Source organism: Phocoena sinus, chromosome 16 (assembly GCF_008692025.1).
Source record: "Phocoena sinus isolate mPhoSin1 chromosome 16, mPhoSin1.pri, whole genome shotgun sequence".
Lineage (NCBI taxonomy): Eukaryota > Metazoa > Chordata > Mammalia > Artiodactyla > Phocoenidae > Phocoena > Phocoena sinus.
Genome location: NC_045778.1, coordinates 867,863 through 894,738, shown reverse-complemented (window position 1 = coordinate 894,738; position 26,876 = coordinate 867,863). Strand labels below are relative to the sequence as shown.

The window sequence follows — 26,876 nt, the reverse complement described above, 5'->3', positions numbered from 1 at the left end:
AGAGAGCACAGGCTGTAAATGGCTGGTCCTTCCCGACATCACCTCCACGGGGGCCTCTCAGCAGCTTCCCTACAAGCCACGCAGTAATGGGAGCTCAAATGACAGTCCCCCTGCCATCTCGCGCCAGGACCTCCAGAGCCACCTCCACAGGGCCTGCGGCCTCTGCTGCAATTCACTTCCTCATCATGTGCCCTCAGGGCAGCTGCCCCCCAACACCAGTCTCCTCACTCCTGCCCTGTCCATGCCTATATCCCACCATGTCCACTCTCATCAGGATCGTCTCAGCTCCCTCGCAAAGTGAAACACTGATCTTTCCGTTTTGTTCCTGAGTGTGAACGAGCCCCAGTCCCTTTAGGGGCCCAGGCTTAGATCAGAGCTGAAGAAGGAACGTGGGGAGTAGTGGCATCAGGAAGGGAGGTTGTCTGTGACATGCTGACGTTAAAACCAGTTTCCTCCTCACCGTTGTCCAAACTGAGCAAGCCTTGCTGGGTGAAAAACTGGAAACATACAGCTAAGTCTGAAAGAAATGAACGGTGGTCCAAATGTGCCCGTGTTTATACAATTCTCCCTCCTGTCTCACCCGCATGGACTTCTAACATCTCATCTTTTATGTTAACTCCTGGTGATGTGTTTTGAGGTAGAATAAGCTCAGTGTTTTCCTTCTGCTCAGACTGCTCTCTTTTTGCATCCATTGTTCGCTGAAGCAGACTCCCTTCTCTGATGGAGCCTGGGTTCTAGGTAGGTAATTCTGTGAGTGAGCATAAGCCAGGCACAGTCCACATGCTCAGGACGTGTCCGCAATTGACTTCACCTGATTTAAGGATGGACGCGAATCTACTTACAGATGAAGACTAGGCAGACGAGCGTGGTTTTGTATGTAAGCAAGACCAAAATGAAGATGATAAGCAGAAAACTGGAATTTTGTGCTCTGATGAATAAAGTCCCTTAGGAGGTAAGTTTTCTAAAGCAAAGTCCTTGTGAGGGCCAGGATGTTGGAAAGCACACCAACTGGTTCAGGATTAGGGTTTGGTTTCCTTTTCCTTTTTCCTTCTCCCTCCAGATCCAGCTACTTCGGGATGCTGCCGTGCATGGGCCAGCCTGCTTCCTGACTTGGTAACAGGACACCTCTGTGACCTTCATAATCAAGTGACAGAGACTCTATTTCATGTACTTAAGAAGAGAAACTTCCCTTCATTCCTGAAAGAATTTACTTTAGGAAACGTGATATGATCTGATAAGATTCTTGAAAAATCTTTTAAAAAATATTGATCATCAGTTTCTTGGTGACACCTGGGAGAAATTTTGATATGAATGGTGAAATTTTGACAGTATCTAATGAATTGAGCAAAAATAAAACCAAACTGATTCGTCTTACCTTATGGTCTTTTGAAGTGAGTGGGTTTGTCATCTCGGCAGTGTTCTTCCACTCCTGTTCTTACCTTGTTTGCTTCTGTGTGGCCTCCTCATCACAGAAGCTGTTTTACCAGAAGGTGGTCCTGGCAAACCATCACTCTAGCTGTCCTTTGTAGCATCACAACCATTGTGCTGACTTTTCTTACTCAGGCTGCAAATACTGTCCGATCTCAGCACCCTCTCAGACAGGACACCCAGAGTTAGAATGTAATTTGTCATTCAGGCTATAAAAGTTGGCAAGCCCTAATTGGCCACACCTGAGAAAACATGTTTCAAAATGCCACTGTGTAAATGAAAAACACCTACCTCTCTTGTAGAATAAGTTTGTTTTCTTTCTTCCAAAAGTCTTTAAAGTCGGAGCTGAATTCATGCCAGATACTGAAGAAAACATTTGGGGACACTTCCTTCTCTCCAATTTTTGGTCTCATGAAGAAATAGGCTGTAGTCTCCAAAAAGCTGTCAAAGCATGCACACACACACACAAACACACACACACACGTATAAAAGCTATGATTACTTTCCAACATGGGATATTCTTTCCCCATCCAAATGCTGATTTCATTCATGCAGTTATTATGACCAAGAGGACTCAACTCCTAAGGCACCAACAGTAGTTCTCTTAAGGTTTCATGTTAGGGTTTTTGGACTCAGATGTTAGCAGCTGACAAGAGTCCTCCATATACTGGTAGCTATCCCTGGTCCAACCATTTTCAAAATTAATCACTATGTGTCCAACCTATTTCAGAAATGAACCTGTAATCAAGTTGGGACATAAGGGAAGTGTTGGGTCTATACTTTCCTTCTAGACTCTAAACAAATGAAATATCAGCTCTTTGTCCCCAAACTAATATGTCTCTATATGTGTATTATACTGCTTCTATACTATGGGCTTCCTACATTGCTGGTGGGAAAAAAAAGCAACAGCCCCGAGAGATACTGACAAAGGCTCCCACTGGAGATCATGGCAGCACCAATGAGTGGGTACCAGCAGGGCGGCCAGCATCGTGACAGTGCCCATCTCCAGAAGGTGCCATCGAGGCTGCTTCGTATTACAACTACATGACACTCAGAAGGGTTTCAAAGGGTTATTTGACAAAGAACATACAACTAGTAAGTGGCAGATTTATTCTGCACCTTGACCTGGACCTCCCCGCCTCCAGAACTGTGAGAAGTAAATGTTCACTGTTTAGGCCACCCAGTCTATGGTATTTTCTTATAACAGCCAGAACTAAGTCAAGGACAAATGATCTAGATTCTTCAATACATAAATGTAAAGGGAAAAAAAAGTCTATTATAAAGACTTAAGAGATATTCTCTGATTTTAATGGTTTGAACTTCTTTATATATTGCTTCAAACAAACTGTAAGAAAATAAAATCATTTCTTACATATATGAACTAATAGGACTTTCGAACAGAGACTGGGTATTTGGTGACATTAGGGATTATTATTTTTGGTGGTAAAACTGGTGCTTGTTATTTTTTAAAGGGGATTTTTTAGCGATACATACTAAAATATATATGGATGAAATTATACCTGTTGAGGATTTGCTTCACAAACAATATGGGAGGCGGCAAGTGGGCAGGGGTGTAGATGAAACCAAGTCAGGAACTGCTGGGTGATGAGTGCATGATGATCACTGTACATTTTGTTTACCATCTCTAAATCACAGCCAAGTTCCTCACCTGCATGGTCTTTAATCTACCTACCCCTACTTCCTTTAGGAAAGTATCAAATCCATTGTCTCCTATTTCCAGCATCCAAAATCTCTTATTACTAGGTTTTCCTTCTGATCCTAAGAGCATATGAAGATTTCTGCATCTATAAATATTCTCTCATCCATGCAGACTCACTGAAAGACACCATGATTTATATACAGTTGCTTTATAATTCAATGCTCCTCTGTCCTCACTTGTTTTGAAATCTGGCTTCATAGGCCACCTTCACTACTTTCTCGCAAAAGTCTCTGATCTAAACCTACAACTTTTAGCAATTTCCATTCTCATGTCCTAAAATAATGGAACCATTACTGTCCTGTTTACTTGAACTTAAAAATGAGAAATTATTAACAGAGCTTTTCTTTTACTCCTTTAGGTTAAACCGATGCAAACTGAATTAAATGTATTATTTCCATTTTCCCTTTATGAAACTCTCAATTATAGGAGACAGCTGAGGTAATGATCACCTATTTCATGGCCTTACCTTGTATTAACTTCAGATTTACAGAAAAGTTGAAAAGATAGAGTTCAAGTATGGCCTCCACTCACCTTCTCCTAATATTAACATCTTACCCAGAAACAGTACGCTTAACACTGAAAGTGAGAGGAACTCTCTTGGCAGGAGCTACTGCAAACTGCCTTCTGAGTAAAGTAAGAGAAACTGTGTCAATAAGTAGGGACAACAGGTAAGGTGGTCACCCCACTGTGGTGCTGCCTGCTGGCCCCAAGACACACACACACGTGCGCGCGTGTGTGTGTGTATTTAATTGAAGTATAGTTTAAGTATAGTATTGTGCTAGTTTCAGGCTTACATACATCATAGTGATTCAGTTATTTTTTTCAGATTCTTTTCCATTATAGGTTATTATAAAATATTGAATATAGTTCCCAGTGCTATGCAGGGAACTTATAGGTTCTTGTTGCTAATCTATTTTATGTATAGCAGTTTTGTTCCACTTGTAGATGTATTTTGGATGTGTTTGTGTAGGGAGGTGAGCTCCATGTCCTCCTACTCTGCCATTTTGATCCCTCTCTGAGACTGATATACTGACATCAGTTTTAATTTATATAAAGGTCCTGTATTGTCTCATAATTATGTGGGGTGAGGGAATGAGGGAAAGGAACTGAAATCATACAAAGTAGGCACTCTGACCACCATGGAATTAAATTAGAAGTCAATAACAGTAAAATTAACTGTCCAAATCATTTCTTTATCCTTTCTTCTAGTTTTATTGGGATATAATGGACACACAGCACTGTATCTGTTTAAGGTGTACAGCAAAGTGATTTGATTTACAAACATCATGAAGTGACACCACAGTAAGTATAGTGAACACCCACCATCTCATATAGATACAAAATTAAAGAAATATTAAAAATTTTTTTCCTTGTGATGAGAACGCTTAGGATACAGCAGGATTAATTGTATTTATCATGTGGTATATTACTTCCCTTGTGTACCTTTTAATTAACCTCATCCAATTCCCATCCCCCCACCCCCTGCCTTTGGTAACCACAAATTGGTTCTCTTTTTCTGAGTTTGTTTGTTTGCAGTATAATTGATTGACAACACTATGTTAGGTCCTATTACATGACACAGTGATTCAGTATTTCTATACATACCAAAATGATCACCACCATAAGTCTAGCTACACAGAAATATATTACATAGTCATTGATATAGTTATTGACTATATTCCCCACACTGTACACTTCATACCTGTGACTCATTTATTTTGCAACTCTAAGTTTGTACCTATTAATCTCCCTCACCTATTTTTCTCTTCCCCCAACCTTTCCCTTCTGGCAACCACCTGTTTTTTCTCTGTATCTATGACTCTGCTTCTCTTTGTTATGTTGTTCATTTGTTTTGTTTTTAACTTCCACATATAAGTGAAATCATATGATATTTTTCTTTCTACATCTGACTCCTTTTGCCTATGTCCCCAGGGTCAGCTCCAGTTGCCTCCTGCCTCTCCAGGAAGCTCTACAAGATCAGCAGGTGGGTCTGACCCTGGCTTCTTTCAAATTACTGCTCTATTTCCCACAGCCTTCTGGGTCTCCTGAAAGTAAATCTCACTGGTCATCAAAGCCAAACATTTTGGGGGAGAGGGAAGATGGTGGAAGAGTAAGACGTGGAGATCACCTTCCTCCCCACAGATACATCAGAAATACATTTACACGTGGAAGTGCTCCTATAGAACACCCACTGAACGCTGGCAGAAGACCTCAGACTTCCCAAAAGGCAAGAAACTCCCTACGAACCAGGGTAGGGAAAAAGAAAAATCAGAGACAAAATAATAGGGAAGAGGACCTGCACCAGTGGGAGGGAGCCGTGAAGGAGGAAAGGTTTCCACACACTAGGAAGCCCCTTCAAGGGCGGAGACTGTGGGTGGCAGAGGGGGGAAGCTTCGGAGCCACGGAGGAGAGCGCAGCCACAGGGGTGCGGAGGGCAAAGCGGAGAGATTCCCGCACAGAGGATCGGTGCCGACCGGCACTCACCAGCCCAAGAGGCTTGTCTGCTCACCCGCCGGGGTGGGCGAGACTGGGAGCTGAGGCTTGGGCTTCGGTCAGAGCGCAGGGAGAGGACTGGTGGCGTGAACACAGCCTGAAGGGGTTAGTGCACCACGGCTAGCCGGGAGGGAGTCCAGTGAAAAGTCTGGACCTGCCAAAGAGACAGGAGACTTTTTCTTCCCTCTTTGTTTCCTGGTGCGCAAGGAGAGGGGATTAAGACCGCTGCTTAAAGGAGCTCCAGAGATGGGCGCGAGCCGTGGCTACCAGTGCGGACCCCAGAGACGGGCATGAGATGCTAAGGCTGCTACTGCCGCCACCAAGAAGCCTGTGTGCGAGCACACAGGTCACTATCCACACCACCCCTCCTGGGAGCCTGTGCTGCCCGCCACTGCCAGGGTCCCGTGATCCAGGGACAACCTCCCTGGGAGAACGCACCGCGCACCTCAAGCTGGTGCAACGTCACGCCGGCCCCTGCCGCCACAGGCTCGCCCCATACCCCTCCCTTCCCCTGGCCTGAGAGAGCCAAATCCCCGAATCAGCTGCTCCTTTAGCCCCGTCCTCCCTGAGGAAAGAACAGACACCCTCAGGCGACCTACACGCAGAGGCAGAGACAAATCCAAAGCTGAACCCCGGGAGCTGTGTGAACAAAGAAGAGAAAAATCTCTCCCAGCAGCCTCAGGAGCAGCGGATTAAATCTCCACAATCAACTTGATGTACCCTGCATCTGTGGAATACCTGAAAAGACAATGAACCATCCCAAATTGAGGAGGTGGACTTTCAGAACAATATATATTATTTTTTCCCCTTTTGCACTTTTTGTGAGCGTGCATGTATATGCTTCTGTGTGAGATTTTGTCTTTATAGCTTTGCTATCACCATTTCTCCTAGGGTTCTGTCCATCTAATTGTGTTGTTTTGTTTTGTTTTACTTAAAATTTTTTTTCTTAATAATTATTTTTTATTTTAATTACTTTACTTTTTATCTTACTTTATTTTATTTTATCCTCTTTCTTTCTACTTTTTCTCCCTTTTATTCTGAGCCATGTCGATGAAAGGCTCTTGGTGCTCCAGCCAGGAGTCAGTGCTGTGCCTCTGAGGTGGGAGAGCCAACTTCAGAACACTGGTCCACATGAGACCTCCCAGCTCCACGTAATATCAAATAGCGAAAATCTCGAGAGATCTCCATCTCAACGCCAAGATGCAGCTTCACTCAACGATCAGCAAGCTGCAGTGCTGGACACCCAATGGCAAACAACTAGCAAGACAGGAAAACAGCCCCATACATTAGCAGAGAAGCTGCCTAAAATCATAAGTCCACAGACACCCGAAAACACACCACCAGACCTGGACTTGCCCACCAGAAAGACAAGATCCAGCCTCAAACACAGGCATTAGTCCCCTCCACCAGGAAGCCTACACAACCCACTGAACCAACCTTAGCCACTGGGGACAGACACCAAAAACAATGGGAACTACGATCCTGCAGCCAGCAAAAAGGAGATCTCAAAAAGAGTAAGATGATGAGAAAAATTAAAAGACAGAAAAACACACAGCAGATGAAGGAGCAAGGTAAAAACCCACCAGACCTAATAAATGAAGAGGAAATAGGCAGTCTACCTGAAAAAAAATTTCAGAATAACGATAGTAAGGATGATCCAAAATCTTGGAAATAGAACAGAGAAAATGCAAGAAACATTTAAAAAGGACCTAGAAGAACTAAAGAGGAAACAAGCAACAATGAACAACATAATAAATGAAATTAAAAATACTCTAGAGGGGACCAATAGCAGAATAACTGAGCCAGAAGAACGGATAAGTGACTTGGAAAATAAAATAGTGGAAATAACTACTGCAGAGCAGAATAAAGAAAAAAGAAAGAAAAGAACTGAGGACAGTCTCAGAGACCTCTGGGACAACATTAAACACACCAACATTCGAATTATAGGGGTCCCAGAAGAAGAAGAGAAAAAGACTGAGAAAATATTTGACGAGACTATAGTGAAAACTTCCCTAACATGGGAAAGGAAATAGTTAATCAAGTCCAGGAAGCACAGAGAGTTCCATACAGGATAAATCCAAGGAGAAACAGGCAAAGACACATATTAATCAAACTATCAAAAATTAAATACAAAGAAAACATAGCAAGAACAAGCAGCAAGGGAAAAACAACAAATAACACACAAGGGAATCCCTATAAGATTAACAGGTGATCTTTCAGCAGAAACTCTGCAAGCCAGAAGGGACTGGCAGGATATATTTAAAATGATTAAGGAGAAAAACCTACAACCAATATTACTCTCCCCAGCAAGGATCTCATTCAGATTGGATGGAGAAATTAAAACCTTTACAGACAAGCAAAAGCTGAGAGAGTTCAGCACCACCAAACCAGCTCTACAACAAATGCTAAAGGAACTTCTCTAGGCAAGAAACAGAAGAGATGGAAAAGACTTACAATAAAAAACCCAAAACAATTAAGAAAATGAGAATAGGAACATACATATTCATAATTACCTTAAATGTAGATAGATTAAATGCTCCCACCAAAAGACAGACACTGGCTGAATGGATACAAAACCAAGAACCATCTAAACGCTGTGTACAAGAGACCCATTTCAGACCAAGGGACTCATACGGATTGAAAGTGAGGGGATGGAAAAAGATATTACACACAAATGGAAATCAAAAGAAAGCTGGAGTACCAATTCTCATATCAGGCAAAATAGACTTTTAAACAAAGACTATTACAAGAGATGAAGAAGGAAACTACATAATGATCAAGGGATCAATCCAAGAAGAACATATAACAATTCTAAATATTTATGAACCCAACATAGGAACACCGCAATACATAAGGCAAATACTAACAGTCATAAAACAGGAAATCGACAGTAACACATTCATAGTAGGCGACTTTAGCACCCCATTTCACCAATGGACAGATCATCCAAAATGAAAATAAATAAGGAAACACAAGCTTTAAATGATACAGTAAAAAAGATGGACCTAATTGATATTTATAGGACATTCCATCCAAGAACAACAAAATACACATTTCTCTCAAGTGCTCATGGAACATTCTCCAGGATAGATCATATCTTGGGTCACAAATCAAGCCTTGGTAAATGTAAGAAAATTGAAATCATATCAAGTATCTTTTCCGACCACAATGCTATGAGACTAGATATCAATTAGAGGAAAAGATCTGTAAAAAGTATAAACACATGGAGTCTAAACATTGCACTACTTAATAACGAAGTGATCACTGAAGAAATCAAAGAGGAAATAAAAAAATACCTAGAAACAAATGACAATGGAGACACAACGACCCAAAACCTATAGGATGCTGCAAAAGCAGTTCTAAGAGGAAAGTTTATAGCAATATAATCCTACATTAAGAAACAGGAAACATCTCGAATAAACACCCTAACCTTGCACCAAAAGCAATAAGAGAAAGAAAAACAAAACAAAAAACCCCCCAAATTTAGCAGAAGGAAATAAATATCAGATCAGAAATAAATGAAAAAGAAATGAAGGAAATGACAGCAAAGATCAATAAAACTAAAAGCTGTTTCTTTGAGAAGATAAACAAAGTTGATAAACCATTAGCCAGACTCATCAAGAGCAAAAGGGAGAAGACTCAAATCAATAGAATTAGAAATGAAAAAGGAGAAGTAACAACTGACACTGCAGAAACACAAAAGATCATGAGAGAATACTACAAGCAAATCTATGCCAATAAAATGGACAAACTGGAAGAAATGGACAAATTCCTAGACATGCACAACCTGCCAAGACTGAATCAGGAAGAAACAGAAGAAAGATAAAATATGAACAGACAAATCACAAACACTGAAATTGAAACTGTGATTAAAAATCTTCCAACAAACAAAAGCCCAGGACCAGATGGCTTCACAGGCGAATTCTATCAGACATTTAAAGAAAAGCTAACACCTATCATTCTCAAACTCTTCCAAAATATAGCAGAGGGAAGAACACTCCCAAACACATTCTACAAGGCCACCATCACCCTGATACCAAAACCACACAAAGATGTCACAAAAAAAGAAAATTACACGCCAATATCACTGATGAATATAGATGCAAAAGTCCTCAACAAAATACTATCAAACAGAATCCAACAGCACATTAAAAGGATTATACACCATGATCAAGTAGGGTTTATTCCAGGAATGCAAGGATTCTTCAATATACGCAAATCAATCAATGTGATACACCATATTAACAAATTGAAGGGGAAAAACCATATGATCATCTCAATAGATGCAGAGAAAGCTTTTGACAATATTCAACACCCACTTATGATAAAAAACCCTGCAGAAAGTAGGCATAGAGGGAACTTTCCTCAACATAATACTGGCCATATATGACAAACCCACAGCCAACATTGTCCTCAATGGTGAAAAGCTGAAGCCATGTCCACTAAGATCAGGAAGAAGACAAGGTTGCCCACTCTCACCACTCTTATTCAGCATCATTTTGGAACTTTTAGCCACAGCAATCAGAGAAGAAAAAGAAATAAAAGGAATACAAATTGGAAAAGAAGTAAAGCTGTCACTGTTTGCAAATAACCTGATATATACATAGAGAGTCCTAAAGATGGTACGAGAAAACTACTAGAGCTAATCAATGAATTTGGTAAAGGAGCAGGATAAAAAATTAATGCACAGAAATCTCTGGCATTCCTATACACTAATGATGAAAAATCTGAAAGTGAAATTAAGAAAACACTCCCATTTACTACTGCAACAAAAAGAATAAAATATCTAGGAATAAACCTACCTAAGGAGACAAAAGACCTGTATGCAGAAAAGTATAAGACACTGATGAAATAAATTAAGGATGATACAAATAGATGGAGAGATATACCGTGTTCTTGGATTGGAAGAATCAACATTGTGAAAATGAATCTACTACCCAAAGCAATCTACAGATTCAATGCAATCCCTATCAAACTATCACTGGCATTTTTCACAGAACTAGAACAAAAAATGTCACAATTTGTATGGAAACAGAAAAGACCCAGAATAGCCAAAGCAATCTTGAGAATGAAAAATGGAACTGGAGGAATCAGGCTCCCTGACTTCAGACTATACTACAAAGCTACAGTAATCAAGACAGTATGGTACTGGCACAAAAACAGAAAGATAGATCAATGGAACAGGATAGAAAGCCCAGAGATAAACCCATGCACATATGGTCACCTTATCTTTGATAAAGGAGGCAAGAATATACAGTGGAGAAAAGACAGCCTCTTCAGTAAGTGGTGGTGGGAAAACTAGACAGGTACATGTAAAAGTATGAGATTAGAACACTCCCTAACACCATACACAAAAATAAGATAAAAATGGATTAACGACCTAAATGTAAGGCCAGACACTATTAAACTCTTAGAGGAAAACATAGGCAGAACACTCTATGACATAAATCACAGCAAGATCCTTTTTGACCCACCTCCTAGAGAAATGGAAATAAAAACAAAACTACAAAAATGGGACGTAATGAAACTTAAAAGCTTTTGCACAGCAATGGAAACCATAAAAAAAGACCAAAAGACAACTCTCAGAATGGGAGAAAATATTTCCAAGTGAAGCAACTGACAAAGGATTAATCTCCAAACTTTACAAGCAGCTCATGCAGCTTAATAACAAAAAAACAAACAACCCAATCCAAAAATGGGCAGAAGACCTAAACAGACATTTCTCCAAAGAAGATATACAGATTGCCAACAAACACATGAAAGAATGCTCAACATCATTAGTGATTAGAGAAATGCAAATCAAAACTACAATGAGATATCATCTCACACCAGTCAGAATGGCCATCATCAAAAAATCTAGAAACAATAAATGCTGGAGAGGGTGTGGAGAAAAGGGAACACTCTTGCACTGCTGGTGGGAATGTAAATTGATACAGCCACTATGGAGAACAGTATGGAGGTTCCTTAAAAAACTAAAAGTAGAAGTAACATATGACCCAGCAATCCCAGTACTGGCATATAACCTGAGAAAACCATAATTCAAAGAGTCAGGCACCACAATGTTCATTGCAGCTCTATTCACAATGCCAGGGTATGGAAGCAGCCAAAGTGTCCACCGACAGATCAATGGATAAAGAAGTTGTGGCACATATATACAATGGAATATTACTCAGCCATGAAAAGAAATGAAATTGAGTTATTTGTAGTGAGGTGGATGGACCTAGAGTCTGTCATACAGAGTGAAGTAAGCCAGAAAGAGAAAAGCAAATACTGTAAACTAATGCATATATATGGAATCTAAGAGGAAAAAAAAGTTCATGAAGAATCTTGGAGTAAGACGTGAATGGAGACGCAGACCTACTAGTGAACGGACTTGAGGATATGGGGAGTGGGAAGGGTAGGCTGTGACAAAGTGAGAGAGTGGTATGGACATATATACACTACCAAACGTAGAATAGATAGCTAGTGGGAAGCAGCCGCATAGCACAGTAAGATCAGCTCTGTGCTTTCTGACCACCTAGAGGTGTGGGATAGGGAGGGTGGGAGGGAGGGAGACGCAAGAGGGAAGAGATATGGGAACATGTGTATATGTATAACTGATTCACTTTGTTATAAAGCAGAAACTAAGACACCATTGTAAAGCAATTATACTCCGATAAAGATGTTAAAAAAAAAAAAAAGCCAAGCATTTTGGGGGCTTGTCTTCTTGGTGCAGGAGCCCCAGGCTGGGGATCACAGGATGGGGCTTGGTCTCCTCACTCTTTGGGGAAAACCTCTGCCATTGTAATTATTCTCCTCTTTGGGGTCAGCCACTCGGGGGTATGGGTCTTGACTATACCGCATCTCTGCCCCTCCTACCTGCCTCTTTCTGGCTCCCTCTTTATATCTTTAGTTGTAGAAGCTCTTTTCTCCTCATCTTTCAGTTTTTCTCATCAGTAGATGTTCTGTAAATAGCTGTAATTTTGGTGTGTCCATGGCAGAAAGTAAGCTCAGTGTCTTCCTACTCTGTCATCTTACCCATATTCCAAAGCTTCCAAATCATTTCTAAACAATTCACAGGTCAAAGAAAATATCTCAAGGGAAATTAGAAAATGTTTTGAACTGTAAGTACAACATATCAAAATTTGTAGGATGTAGTTAAAGCAGAACTCAGGTGAAAATTTATAGCATAAAATGTTCTTAGAACAGAAGAAACTTCTAAGATCAATAAGATTTCACCTTAGAGAACTAGAGTAAAAAATACAATTTAAGCTCAAAGCAAGCAGAAGAAAAGAAGTAAAAATTAGAGCAGATATAAATGAAATAGAAAAAAAGAAAAACAATGGAGAAAAATCAGCAAAACAAAAAGATGATTTTTGGAAAAGACCAATAAAATTGATTAACCTCTGGTCAGGTCAACTAAAGAAATAAGAGAAAAAAGCACAAATTAGTAATGTAAATAATGAAAGAAGGGTTATCACTATTAGTCCCATGGACATTTAAAGGAAAGTTATGAATAATTCTTTGCCAACAATTTTGATAACTTAGATAAAATGTATCAATTCTTTGAAAGACATCAGCTACTAAAACTTTCTTCAGACATCTCCATCTATTAAATAAATTAAGTCAATAATTAATAACCTTCCAAAAAGAAACCATAAGATCTAGGTGGTTTTTCTAGTGAGTTTTCTACCAAATCTTTATAGAAAAGTTAAATCTCTTCCAGAAATTAGAAGCAGAAGAAAGAGTTCCTAACTCATTCTATATGGCCAGCAATTGCCTAATACCAAAACAAGATAAATACATTACAAGAAAAAAAGTACAGGCCAGTATGTCTCTTGAGCATAGATACAAAAATTCTCAACAGAATACTAGCAAATAGAATTCAACATGAATAAAAATTGTTTTACACCATGACAAGTGATGTTTATTGTAGTTATGCAAGATGGGTTCAATATTCAAATAAAAAAATGTAATCTACCACATGAACAAGCTAAAGGAAAAAAATCATGTAATGATATCAACTGGTGCAGGAAAAACATTTCACAAAATCTAACACCATGATAAAAACTCTCAGCAAACTAGGAATAGAGGACTTCCTTGAATTGAGGAGGAACATCTACAAAAAACCCTAGAGCTAACACCATACTGAATAGTAAGAGACTGAATGCTTTCCTCCTAATAGTGGTAATAAGGCTAGGGTGCCCTCTTTCACTTCTATTTGCACCATACTGGAAGTCTTAGCTAATACAAGACAAGAAAAGTAAATAAAAGGTATACAGATTGGGAGGGGAGAAATAAAACTGTCTTTATCTGCAGATGAATATGTTTATATAGAAATGCCAAAGAATCTACAAAATCATTCCTGGAACCTATAAACAAATATAGGAAGGTTGAAGGATACAGGTCAATATACAAAAGTCAATTGCTTTCTTATACACCAGCATTGAACAATTAAGTTTTGAAATTAAAAAATATATAATTCACTATAGCACAAAAAACATGGAATACTAAGGCATAAATCTAACTACAGATATAATATCTATGAGGAAAATTACAAAACTCTGATAAAAAAAATCAAATAGGATCTAAATAAATGGAGAGCTAGTCTATGAACATGGGTAGGAATAGTCAATATTGTAAAGATGCTAGTTCTTCCCAACTTAATTTGATTCATGTAATTCCAATAAAAATCCTAACAAGTTATTTTGTGGATATTGACAAACTGATTCTAAAGCTTATATGGAAGAGGAAAAAGACCTGGAATAGCCATCACAATACTGAAGAAGAAAAACAAAGTTGAAGCCCTCACATTACCCAATTTTAAGACTCACTATAAAGCGGGACAGTGTGGTATTATTAGAGAAAGAATAGACATGTATTCAATGAAACAGAATAGAGTGTCCAGAAGTAGGCTCACAAATATAGTTGACTGATCTTTGAAAAAGGAACAAAGGCAAGTCAATGGAGAAATGACAGTCTTTTCAACAAATGGTGCTGGAACAGCTGGCTGTTTATATGCAAAAAACACACAAAAGGAACCTAAACACAGACGTCACATCTTACACACACACACACACACACACACACACACACACACATCCCTAAAATACTGATCAACAACTTGTGGTGGTGAGAAAAGTTAAATAACTTGAAGGTGTTACATTATTTTGGGAAGGGACAAATATATTAAATATTTGTTAATTTAAAGGTATTAAAAATAGAAGAAATAAAATGTATCATGTCTATGGCAGCCACGAGTACACATCTTTCAGATCTCCCAGGTTCCAACTGAGGAAAACGAAACTGACCGAGGGCTTCATCTGCTGTGCTCTGGGGTCAGCCATTTCATTTACACAGAGGCCCAGGGTTGCCCCCAGCCAGTGAGTGAATACAGCAGGGTGCTGGTGCCGGTGCTACCCTAGGGGACACAAGGCTCCTCTCAAAGGCGAACTTGGCTGAAGGACTTCCAATCGGCTTTACCAAAACTTTCTGGTAACTGCACTGCAGTCTGAGACTTTTGCTATCCAGTCTTCCTTCCTTCCCTCTCCTCCATGGGAGCTGGACCTGCATCCATATTTAAAGCTGCCCTACCATCCTCTGGACCCCTTCCCGTTTCTCCCAGTAAATGCAGCCTTGGCACCTGCTTCTTGGAGAACCTGAAATAACATAAGTGGAGCCACAGAAAACAAGCAGTAAGTTGAGGTCTGGGACAGATTCAGTCACCACCCCACTGTCCTGGGTGGCACGTGGCATGGACCCTGGCACATTGGAGGCTATGAACTGCTAACAATATCACCGAGGTGGCCTAGAAAAATATCCTTGTGTGGGAATGTCCTCGCAGGTGTGATTATTCAGGCTACTGAAGACATGGTGAGAACAATGCCACATAGACAGTGGAATTGGCTGACTACGGCTAGGTTGGATTGACACCCTGCAGAGGAATAATGAGAGGCCCTGGGCTTAACAGACAGTTAAAGACTAGGGGCAACTTGGTGGTTTGGAAAGAGGCAGTTGTCACCTGTCGTGAGAGAACAGATAAAGCTGCACAACAAAAAGAAGATCTAACAGCCAGGCTGAAGAGTTCCAGAGACATTTACATGCACAGCCAAGCAGGTCTGCTAAGGTAGTCAGACCCTGGCTGGGAAAACCTGGGATCCCAAAACAAGTGATGAAGATAACTGACAGTCACCCCTACAGATCCCTAAAACTGTCAAGAGTTTGTAGAGGGGCCCCACTCTTCTCTAGTAAAGGTGAGCACCTCAGCTAGGGAAGTGCTAGACCTGTTGTAGGAAAAGAGATTATACACCCATGTTGCTGCAAGAATTAGCCATGTGTAGTGGCAGGAGTTGGGGGCGGCTCTTACAGGCCTAGAGTAAGCTATGGCCAAGGCAGAGGAGAGCAGGCATGGCTCAGCTGTCCTGGACAATCGCAGAGCAGGGAGTGAAGAGGCTGAGGGCAGTGGGCATGCCTGTGTGTATCACACGAGTCCAGAACACTGAGCAAAGGAGTACTCCATGGGAGGTCCCAGAGGGCCCACCACACATCAAGGCTGTCAAGAATGCACTGGCAACAGGGGCGCTGATGTTGCTCTGTGCTGTGGGCCAGGGAAGCCAGTAGGAGAGATCACAGCTGAGCCCATTAAAACCCATGGGGATGATGGAACCCGGAAGTACAGGGGCCAATGGTGAAGCCCAGTGGCCAGAAGCCTGGGGACCAGTTATCATCATGACTGACAAGGGGTCTTCCCTACAGGGAGTGTGGAGATGGTTACTAGATCATGGTATCCTTAGAAGCAAAAAAAAAAAAAAAAAGACATTGCTTAACATCTACAATCAAATAAAAGGGCAAGAATAGAGGAACAGGAGGATAAGGGCAGTTGCTTCAATAAATTGTCAAGATCCCTTGCTCAGTTCCTGGAATTGTGCTGATTTCAGATCCAGAACCCACTGACAAAAGGGATGACCCTGAAACACTGTGGGGAGCATGTACTGTACTGATGCCCTCAGTCCTTTCCCAAAGGGCTCTGCAGCTACTGCTCAGGGATAAAGGGAAATATCCAGGCATTTTGAGAGGTATGGGACACAGGATCTGAGCAGACATCTACAGCTTTGTCATGGCCACCTGCACTAGAGGGGGGCCCCACACAACAGAAGTCCCTGGGCCAGAGCCCCGCCCATCAACGAGCCAGCAGCCTCAGCAGAAGGCAGGGCCTGGCAACCAAAGGGACCAGGGTCCAGCCACGCCTATGAAACCACCCACAATAGTCAGCCTGCCACAACAGAAGGACCAATGCAGCCCAATAGGGGCACCCCTAGAGCATATAGCTCTGGTGTCCAGAGGGGAGTGTGCTGCTGGGACCCACAGGATATTTCCTACAAAAGGCCACTTCTCCCAGTCAGGAAATGTAACCAACCTACAAGATACATAGAAGTAAAAACAGCAAATCATGCAAAATGAGGCAACAGAGGAACATGTTCCAAACGAAGGAAAAAATAAAACCCCAGAAGAACTAAGTGAAGTGGAGATAGGCAACCTACTTGATAAAGAGTTCAAGGTAATAAAAGTAATGACCAAAGAACCTGGGAGAAGACTGGATGAACAGAGTGAGAAGTTAGTTTTCAACAGAGTTAGAAAATATAAAGGACCAAACAGAGATGAAGAATTCAATAACTGAGTTGCAAGGAGGAGACTCAAGTAGTGAATGATTAGAGAAGTGAGAAAATGCAGAAACAAAGGAAAAGCAGTCAAGCAAGAAAAGTAATAGCATGAACAGCAGTTCAACCATAACTCAGAGTCACAGGACCCTTAGTGCCTCCTCAGGGTTCTATACAGAACATCTTGATGTATATCCTCCAGTTGTTCTGTAGGAACTAAGACCCCACCCGGTGGAGGATAGTAACTACATGCTGACCACAAGCCTGAAGACCCCAGACTGACTGGAGCCAGAAGACTGATGATGGAGATTCTCAAAACATCATCCTGTTACCTCATCACCAGTCAGTCAGTAGAATGTCCATGACATGATCACATACCCTGTGACTGTTACCCCTAATGTGGCTTTTAAACCCTGCCTTGAAAGCCATCAGGGGTTCAGGTCCTTTGAGTATGACCTGCCTGTTCTCCTTTCTTGGCGCCTGCAATAAATGCTCTACTTTCCTTCATCACAACCCGGTGTCAGCAGATTGACTTTGCTGTGCATTGCTGAGCTGACACAAGCTTGGTTTGGTAACAAAGTGAGTTAAAACTTCACATACCTTTATGGTAAATTAATAGATAATGGCTAAATAAATAAATAATGAAGTAGTCGTACAAGGCTATTATTGAGAAATATGGCAGAAAATACGAGGGTAAACAGCTAAGAGAAAGGTAAATGGGTGTAAGGAAGGGTGGGGCAGGAGGTGGCTGCTTTTTGTTACAAGTCTGGTGGTACTAATTGACTTTTTCAACTACGTCTATATTGGAGAAATGAAAATTGATCAAAAGCAGAATGAACTAGAGAAGCAATGTATGCCTGGAAAATATAAGAATAATGAACAAGCTAAAAAAACTTTCCTAAACTAACTTGACCACCTATCCTCTGCAATTTGTTACTTAGAAGAACAACAACAAACAATAGATAACTCAGAAATAGTAACAAAAACAGAAATAAACATTGATATTCTGTGGCTACCATGCTTGGGAAGCTTCCCCCAATTTTAAACCCTGTAAGTATTTCCCATTATTTTCTTCTGGTTAAAGTTTCAATTTTAATGTTTATTTCCTTAATCCTTTTGCAATTTATTTGGTTAATGGCCTGAGGCAGAAATCTAGAAATCTAGATCTACTTCTGGCAGAATCTCACTATCCTAAGGTTGATTTTCCCCTTCTGAATGCTAACACCTTGTTCACTATTTCAAAATGCCTTCATTTTGCTGCTCTGTCACTGACGGTCAATTTTTCAGATTCCTAGATTTAGCCAGTGAGAAACCTCAAACTGAAAACGTTAAAGGGGGTGTTTTGCTTCTGAGCTGGCATGCAAATATGTCTTTTTTAGGATGGAATTAAGAAATAACAATTTTTAAAATGCCAGTACTCTTTTATACTTATGCTTATATGTTGTGTATCAGCTAGCAGCAAACCTTCTCTTTTTTTCTAATTTATGAATTATTATCTGGGAGACATGATATCCCATCCTTCACTTGTTGTTCTATAAATCTTACAATTAATATCACTAAATTTATTCTGCATCAAATGATAAACATTATACTTGAAATAAGCTACCAAGTTCTGGATTTTGACATTTAGTTTTCTTTTAAAATTTTTTATCAAAATAGTACTAGAGTGGGTAGTTATTTGTGGTTACTGATTTTAAAAAATGTTTTAACATAAAAAATTACTTAGATTGCATCCCCTTATATTCCTAGTACATTTTGACCTTGAAATGTATAATAGGTTATGAAAAAAATGCCATCGTCTTAAATCAACATAGTAATATTTAACAACTGCAGATTTAGCAAAGCAATAGGACATTTATGACTATTTTAACTCTTGCTACATGTTTTCCTTATTATCTGCTCATTTCTATTAAAATGCTACAATGCAAGGTAATTCACAGAGTTTACAGAAATATGATAATGCTGAATAACTGTGTGTGTGCAAGTTATTGGGGAGCTTAGGGAAGAGATTCTCCCCTCCCCCCAGAGATTTATATGAGGAAATTAGATCTCATAATCCATTAAAATAGAACCTCACATTTTTCTACAGGTACTGTGTAAGGAAAGCACTTTTAACAGCATGAAAGTGTAAAATGTCCTATGCAAATGTATACTGCTTTTAACATGAGGTCCAAATTCTGATAGTCTGTATCTGAGAACATGGCTCAGCCACTTAAATAGCAGAGTTGATAAAACACATATTTCAGATAAAGTTGGTAGGTTTGAAGTATTATCTTTATTTATCCTTATCTAACCAGGAACATGTGGAATGTAACCAAAGAGAAAAAGGAAAGATAAGCTGCATGAGTTTTGAAAAAGATGAGACTTGTATTTTTATATTCATGAGCAAGGACAGGAATTAAAAGGTCCTTAACAGATTTTAAAAATATGTATGTCAACCTGTAAGGCACTGTTTCTCTTAAGACATCACTGGAGCATCTGAGGATCTTCAAGTGAATATCCTCAGATGCTCCAGTGATGTCTTTTGAAATATCAGAAGCAATAATTTTCTGGTTATTTGTTAATGGACCTATACTTCAAGTTCTCTAAATAAATGACTACAGAGTACGTGTGTTACCAATATGCAACCATGCTTTCAGTTGTCACTGAATGCTTGAAATTAAATCAATTTCAAAAGAGTGAGGTCTAAGTTTCAGGTCATAAAAAAATAACATGGGATAAGGCACTCTACTAGATATTGACTCACCACACCCTAGAATAAAACAAGAAAAAATACGTTTTATGTAGTCACAAAGTGAGATGATGTGCTTTATGTTTAGTGCAGTGTCTTTATCACGTCCTATTTCTAGTTTTCCCTTCCTTTTCTATTTATGGAAATTATTTTCCAGTTTCCTGCTGCCTTTTTTATCTCTCCTTGCTCTCTTTCTGGTGGATTCTTGATGGTGAGTAACTCAAAGTCAAGAATCTTCTGGCCTACTTTCTTACAGGTTTTTTAGACCAATTTTGAAAACCAATGTCAAATATTCTCATTTTTTAAAAATTGAATTCAATATCATTAAATCAAAGAATTTTCATCAATTCATGATGTTTTTCCCAGAAGTACTAATGATTTTATTGCTAAAAAATGTAAAGACTACAAACAAAACCAAAAAGACTTTACGAATTATTTTATGAGGATATATTTTCATAACTTTAAAAATAATCCCCAGTCACTTGGGGAAATGTTTTAGTGGGTTAAAGAATACACACTAAGGTTAGGCAACTTTCAGGAAGCAACCTGCATCATTCATGCTCATCTAGGGACTGATGTGCCGATAATACTCTTACTCCTTCAAAAATCAGTATAGATGCAAATTTCCACACCACAGTATTACCAGAGGGATTAAAATGTATTTTCATTGCAAATATGCTAATGTTTCTCCTTAGGAGTCTCTGTGGCCAGGAGCAGGGTGTGTGGTCTTACCTGGGTGCGCTGATATTGCTTGGGGAAGGAGCGGGGAGGAGAGGACCTGGGAAAACCTTGGACCTTTGAAAGAAAGTGCTGTTTGAAAAGTAAAATATTGCATACTCTCTGGGGAAAAAGCTGTGTGTGTTGTATATCTACTGCATGTTTAGCTACTGTGTTAAATACAGTGTCTACTTGACAGCTTTGACCACCCACACAAATGAAGAAAACCGAGATCATAAAGACAGATGAGCCTGCGGTTGGCCTAGGAGTGTTGCTATCTTCCTCCTGGATGCTTCCTGCAGACGCACTTCAGTGGGGCCAGAATCTATGCAGTGTTTTCCCTCCGACTCTGATGCAAAGTTTGCATGGTAAATGCAGCTATAAATTCCACTGGTCTGAGCCCATAACTATGTTGCCTCTCAGGACAAATGGTGAGCAAACCACGCAAAACAATTCTTCATGCTTCTTTTTGTATAAGTTTACTCACATTTGGTGTATGCAACTGTAGTCACAAAGTGAGATGATGTGCTTTATGATATAAAAGTTCCCACAAAGAAAAAGTCAACCTATTAAAAGGTCATTCACTAGTCACAAAATTACCTCTTTTTAACCCTTATTGGTACACTACCCACACCCCCAAGTCAAAGTGCTATTGTTTCTTAGCTTTAGAAGACTTGCTGCGCTCATAGCCCGAGCTGGACTTCTCGAGCCCGTGCCACCTGTCTGGAAGTCAATCAGATCCACCCTTTTGAGAATCTGCAATGATAGCTACAGAGAAAATTCAGACTTGGGTCATTAGTGGCAGGTCCACACGGTAAACATCATGAAGTGAGAAGAATATCAGGTAATTACATTGTGCCAGGCACTATTCTATTATTCTTCTCATTTTAGAAATGAAGAAATGGAGGTACAGAGTTTCAATAAATTTCCCCAAATCAGATAACTTAAAAAAAAGTGGAACCAGGATTTGCTAACCACTCCACTCTAACCTGGTCAGGGACTCGGCCCTGTGCTCACACCTGCCTGGTTCTCATCCCCCTGAGGCTATTTCCCTTTACCTTGGATTCTGGAGGCCTCTGAGAAATCCTTTGGGGGTTTTACTTAATTTAAGTTGGTTCTCTGTAAATTGTAACCAAATTTTCCCCTCTAACGACAATCTTCTAAAGAAGATTTCTAATTTGCCTTATGAAATATGTCTACAGATAAAGTCACCTATAACTGTTTCATTTTACTTAGCTTCATTCTACCCAGAAAAATCTTTTCCTTCAATCAGAAAGTAACTACTTTTATTCAACTGTTTTTTTTTTCCTAGAACATCTACTGTGCTAGAAGCATAGTTCCTCAAAATGTACAACCCTAATAGATTTGAATCATCATATGGTTGAATACACCTGTTATCTTAAATTATTACCCCTTAGCTTTTCTACTACTTTCTATTCTCTAAAGTACAAAACAGTGGGCAAAACAGTGTGTACTCTCTTGGGTCTTCATCCTCCCCACACCCTGCAAGAACACAGGGATTAGAATCTTTAATAAAAATGTGGCGACTTCACTCCTCTTCTTCTTGCTTACACAGGACAAAACTTTAGGAGTTCTAACCTCTTTTAGGTTGGAGAACTTAGCTTCTGGAAACACTTTAGCCTAGACTAGGCCCAAATATATTTTAAAATATTGGAGTGGGGAAGATTTTATCAACCCTATACAACAGGAAATTTTCCATTTTTAAAACAAAACTTTGCAAAAGGGCAGAAATTATTTGATGCATTTCCCCCTTTATAATTACAAACCAAAACTGAAAGGAAACATACCAAATTCTCTAAAGCAGAAGGTCCTGAAGTTGTTCTATTCAGAATGCATAAAAGCTAAAACATAAAAAAATTCAGTAGAGACTACCACTTCAGAATGTTTTTTATAACTGACAAAGGCCAGCAAATCTGCACAGGGTGTCAGAGGGCCCCACACTGTTGAAAGTCAGTGGGTTTTATAAAAAGTTGAATAATGTAGCTACAGAAGAAAACCCCTTTGTCCAAAGAAAATTGCTGTACCTAAAATGCACACCAAGGCCTGAGAGTGGAAGGTGTGAGAGTTTTCTCCAATTTCCCCTGGAAGCCTTCCTCCTGTAGGTCTCCAAATGGTGGCCCTCCTGGCAGGATTTCAAGTAGTTAACAAAAAAATCTAAATTGGAAAATACAAACTGCAACTTTGCTTTAGTTTATCAATATTGTTAATAGAATGATGTAATTGTTTGGGGGTTTTACAAAGATGTTCCCTATCACTTCAGTTTTAATACCACGCTGCAGCCTGCCTGGTATGCCAGACTAAGCCAGATAAACACAAACCTATCAATGCAATCCCTATCAAATTACCAAGGACATTTTTCACAGAACTAGAACAAAAAATTTTTTAATTTGTATGGAAACACAAAGACTCCAAGTAGCCAAAGCAATCTTGAGAAAGAAAAACGGAGCTGGAGGAATCAGACACCCTGACTTCAGACAATACTACAAAGCTATAGTAATCTAAACAGCATGGTACTGGCACAAAACAGACACGTACATCAATGGGACAGAATAGAGAGCCCAGAAATAAGCCCATGTGCTTATGGTTAATTAATCTATGACAAAGGAGGCAAGAATATACTATGGAGAAAAGACAGTCTCTTAAATAAGTGGTGCTGAGAAAACTGGACAGCTACATGTAAAAGAATGAAATTACAACATTCTCTTACACCACACACAAAAATAAACTCAATATCAATTAAAGGCCTAAATGTAATACCAGAAACCATTATACTCCTAGAGGAAAACACAGACAAACCACTCTTTGACATAAACTGCGGCAATATCTTTTTGGATCTGCCTCCTAAAGCAAAGGAAATAAAAGCAAAAATAAACAAGTGGGACCTAATTAAACTTAAAAGGAAAGGAAATGATAAACAAAAGGACAGTCTACAGAATGGTATAAAATATTTGCAAATGATACACTGACAAGGAATTAATCTCCAAAATATACAAACAGCTCATACAGCTCAATATCAAAAGAACCCAATCAAAAAACGGGCAGAAGATCTAAATAGATATTTCCTTAAAGATGACATAAAGGTGGCCGAAAGGCACATGAAAAGACACTCCTCATCTCTAATTATTAGAGAAATGCAAATCAAAACTACAATGAGGTACCACCTCACACTGGTCAGAATGGCCATCATCAGAAAATGTACAGACAGCAAATGCTGGACAGGGTGTGGAGAAAAGGGAACCCTCCTACACTCTTGATGGGAATGTAAATTGGTGCAGTCACTATGGAAAAGAGTACAGGGGTTCCTTAAAAAACTAAAAATAGAGCTACTATATGATCCTGCAATCCCACTCCTGGGCATATATACAGAGAAAACCATAATTTGAAAAGATATATGCACCTCAATGTTCATCGCAGCAATGTTTACAATAGTCAGGTGATGGAAGCAACCTAAACATCCACTGATGGATGAATGGATAAAGATGTGGTACATATATATGATGGACTATTACTCAGCCATAAAAAAGAATGAAATAATGCCATTTGCAGCAACAGAGATGGACCTAGAGATTATCATACTAAGTGACACAAGCCAGACAGAGAAAGACAAATATAATATGATATCACTTATATGTGGAATCTAATAAAACGATACAAATGAACGTATATTCAAAACAAAAATAGACCCACAGACATAGAAAACAAACTTATAGTTACCAAAGGGGAAAGTAAGGGGGAGAGATAAATTAGGAGTTTGGAATTAACATATATACACTACTATATATAAAATAGATTAAAAAAACGAGGACCTACTGTATAGCACAGGAAACCATACTCAACACTTTGTAACAACGTATAAGGTAAAAGAATCTGAAAAAATATATAGGTATGTATAACTGAATCACCTTGCTGCACACCTGAAGCTAACACAACACTGTAAATCCTATACTTCAATTAAAAAAGAAAAAGAAAATCTGCTCTTTTTCTATTTCAAAATCATTTTCACCATAAAATATGGTTTGTACCTATAGAATAAAAAAAACGAAGAAGAAATTCTAAGAAAATTTTGAAGTTAGCCATAATTTATAAATAAAAACCGCTGAGTGTGAGAAGTCAATTTTATAACTCCCAGTCTCATTATTCTTTAAATTTAGATATAAAGGAATGGCCATTTATTAGACAAATCTGGAATTGTTACATTTTCTGCCTGTGAGCTGATACAGACACTGACTAATTCTGTGGGAAAATAAAAACTATCATATTTGGTCTGGTGATACTTTCCCACAATTGAAGAAAGCTATGATGCTAATTAAAAAGAAAATAAAAGCAGAGCCTGAAATAAGCACATTCAGTGGCGATGCAGCTGACAGAACAGGTTTCTGGTGAAGTCCACCCTGTAAGACATCCATCTGGCTCACCCAGGAAATCATCTGAAGATGAGAACACACTTGTCCGATGTGGATTTGGGTTTGGGGTGTGTGGTTCAAGACTCATCTGCTCAGTCGCCTTACTTTCTGGGAGAACTGAAGAGTTTGGTCGAACTATCTAAAATTTACATATTTTTGTTCATGTGAAATAGTAACTTAAAGTCCCACTTCTCAGATTAATAGCAAAATTGCATGAATAGACAGACAAGTTAGCACATAAAACTATTATGCTATCAAATGGAATATAAAAAAGACTGGATTTGCTTTAAAAGTTTACTAACCATTGTTTCTTTTGAATATTTTTCTTTAGTTAGGGAATCATAAGATGACCTGAAAAACACATAATATTCCACCACAGAAAAGAATCCTAATTAATTTCTTGATAAGAGTTCACTATCCATTTTAAAATGACTAAAAGTCAAGACTTTTTGTTTTCCAAGTACTCAAACATAAAGAAAAATCAGTATAAAATTCCCTTCAAAGCAAGCCAATAACGAGTTTGTGCAGTTTACAGCAGATTTTCACATAAATATGCTTTTCTAGTAAGACCTCTTACTATCCACACATGAGGAAACTCTGCATATTGTAAAAAGCAAGGTATTCCATTCCGACAACCTGATGGATGGTGGGGGGAGGCTGAGTAAGCCAGGCTTCCAATCACACTTGGCGTGGTTTTCCAGGTGCCATTTGGGGTGGACCATCAGGGTTCAGCCACCACACTGGCCACCTTCTTTCACAGTGACCTTGGTGGAAATACGCAACACTAAATGGCCTCAACACCATTGGGGAACTTCTATTTTGGTATCAAAAATATCCCCAGGACATTTATAGTTCAACTCAGCTATCACAATTATCCGTAAATGACTCTCAACCCGTTCTAGAAATTAAAGCACAAACATCTGCCACCAATTTGTCACTTGGTATCTTGTGAGGTGCGAAGTAAAAGTAATAGTTTTCAGTTGTAATAACATCACTGCCCCAATGAAGGGCCAACAGAGGCAGAAGAATGAGGAAGGCCAGCTCTGCTGTGATGACAAACTGAAATCACAGTTGGAGGGATGACAGTTGAGGTTCATGAAATGGAGTCAGGTGGCTACTGAGGAACAGGTCTCAGACAGGTCTCTGCCCTACTGAGAACCTGAACTTTCTATGAACTGCACCAGGTCCAAGGACACCACCAGCCATATTCAGAACAGCACTTTCCAGCTGCACCCTTAAGGTCTCAAGCTCTCCCCTTGTAACTATGCAACCATTTCAGATCCCACGTGTCCTTAGTTAACAAGCACCCTTACTTCTCGCCAGCTCCAATTCTAATTCTTGACAATTTATGTAACCTTGCAGGTTTTCTGCCTTTATAAACTTTCCCCATTTTGTAGTCTGGTGGAACACAATTCAAATTCTTAAATCTGTGTCTCCCAGGCTGCAGTCCTAACAAACCCCAAATAAACACCTTTTTATTTCCATCAGGTCTCTGTTCTGAAATTCTGGTTAACGGCAGGGACTTAAATACGCAGACCAGGTAGAATGCTTAAATACCATCTTACTCCCAAATGGATTTCAGCTGACTTAATAGTATGACACACTGAAGATAATAACCTCTAATAAAGTAAAAATAAAAGAAGGGGTGGAAGGCTGAGAAGATATGCGAGCCTGGTCTCCCCTCCCTCAGGGCCTTGCTGAGGCAGCTCAAATATCTAGAGATCAAA

The 26,876-nt window shown here is 39.4% G+C and overlaps 1 protein-coding gene across 1 annotated transcript in view; it reads right to left on the bottom strand.

The window, feature by feature from the left end:
- FMN2 (formin 2) overlaps positions 1-26,876 on the bottom strand; it is a 322,361-nt gene that overhangs the window by 29,533 nt on the left and 265,952 nt on the right. The window contains exon 16 of the mRNA XM_032609063.1: positions 1,720-1,869. Within this exon, the coding sequence (XP_032464954.1) occupies positions 1,720-1,869 (150 nt within the window). The remainder of the gene's footprint in view (positions 1-1,719; positions 1,870-26,876) is intronic.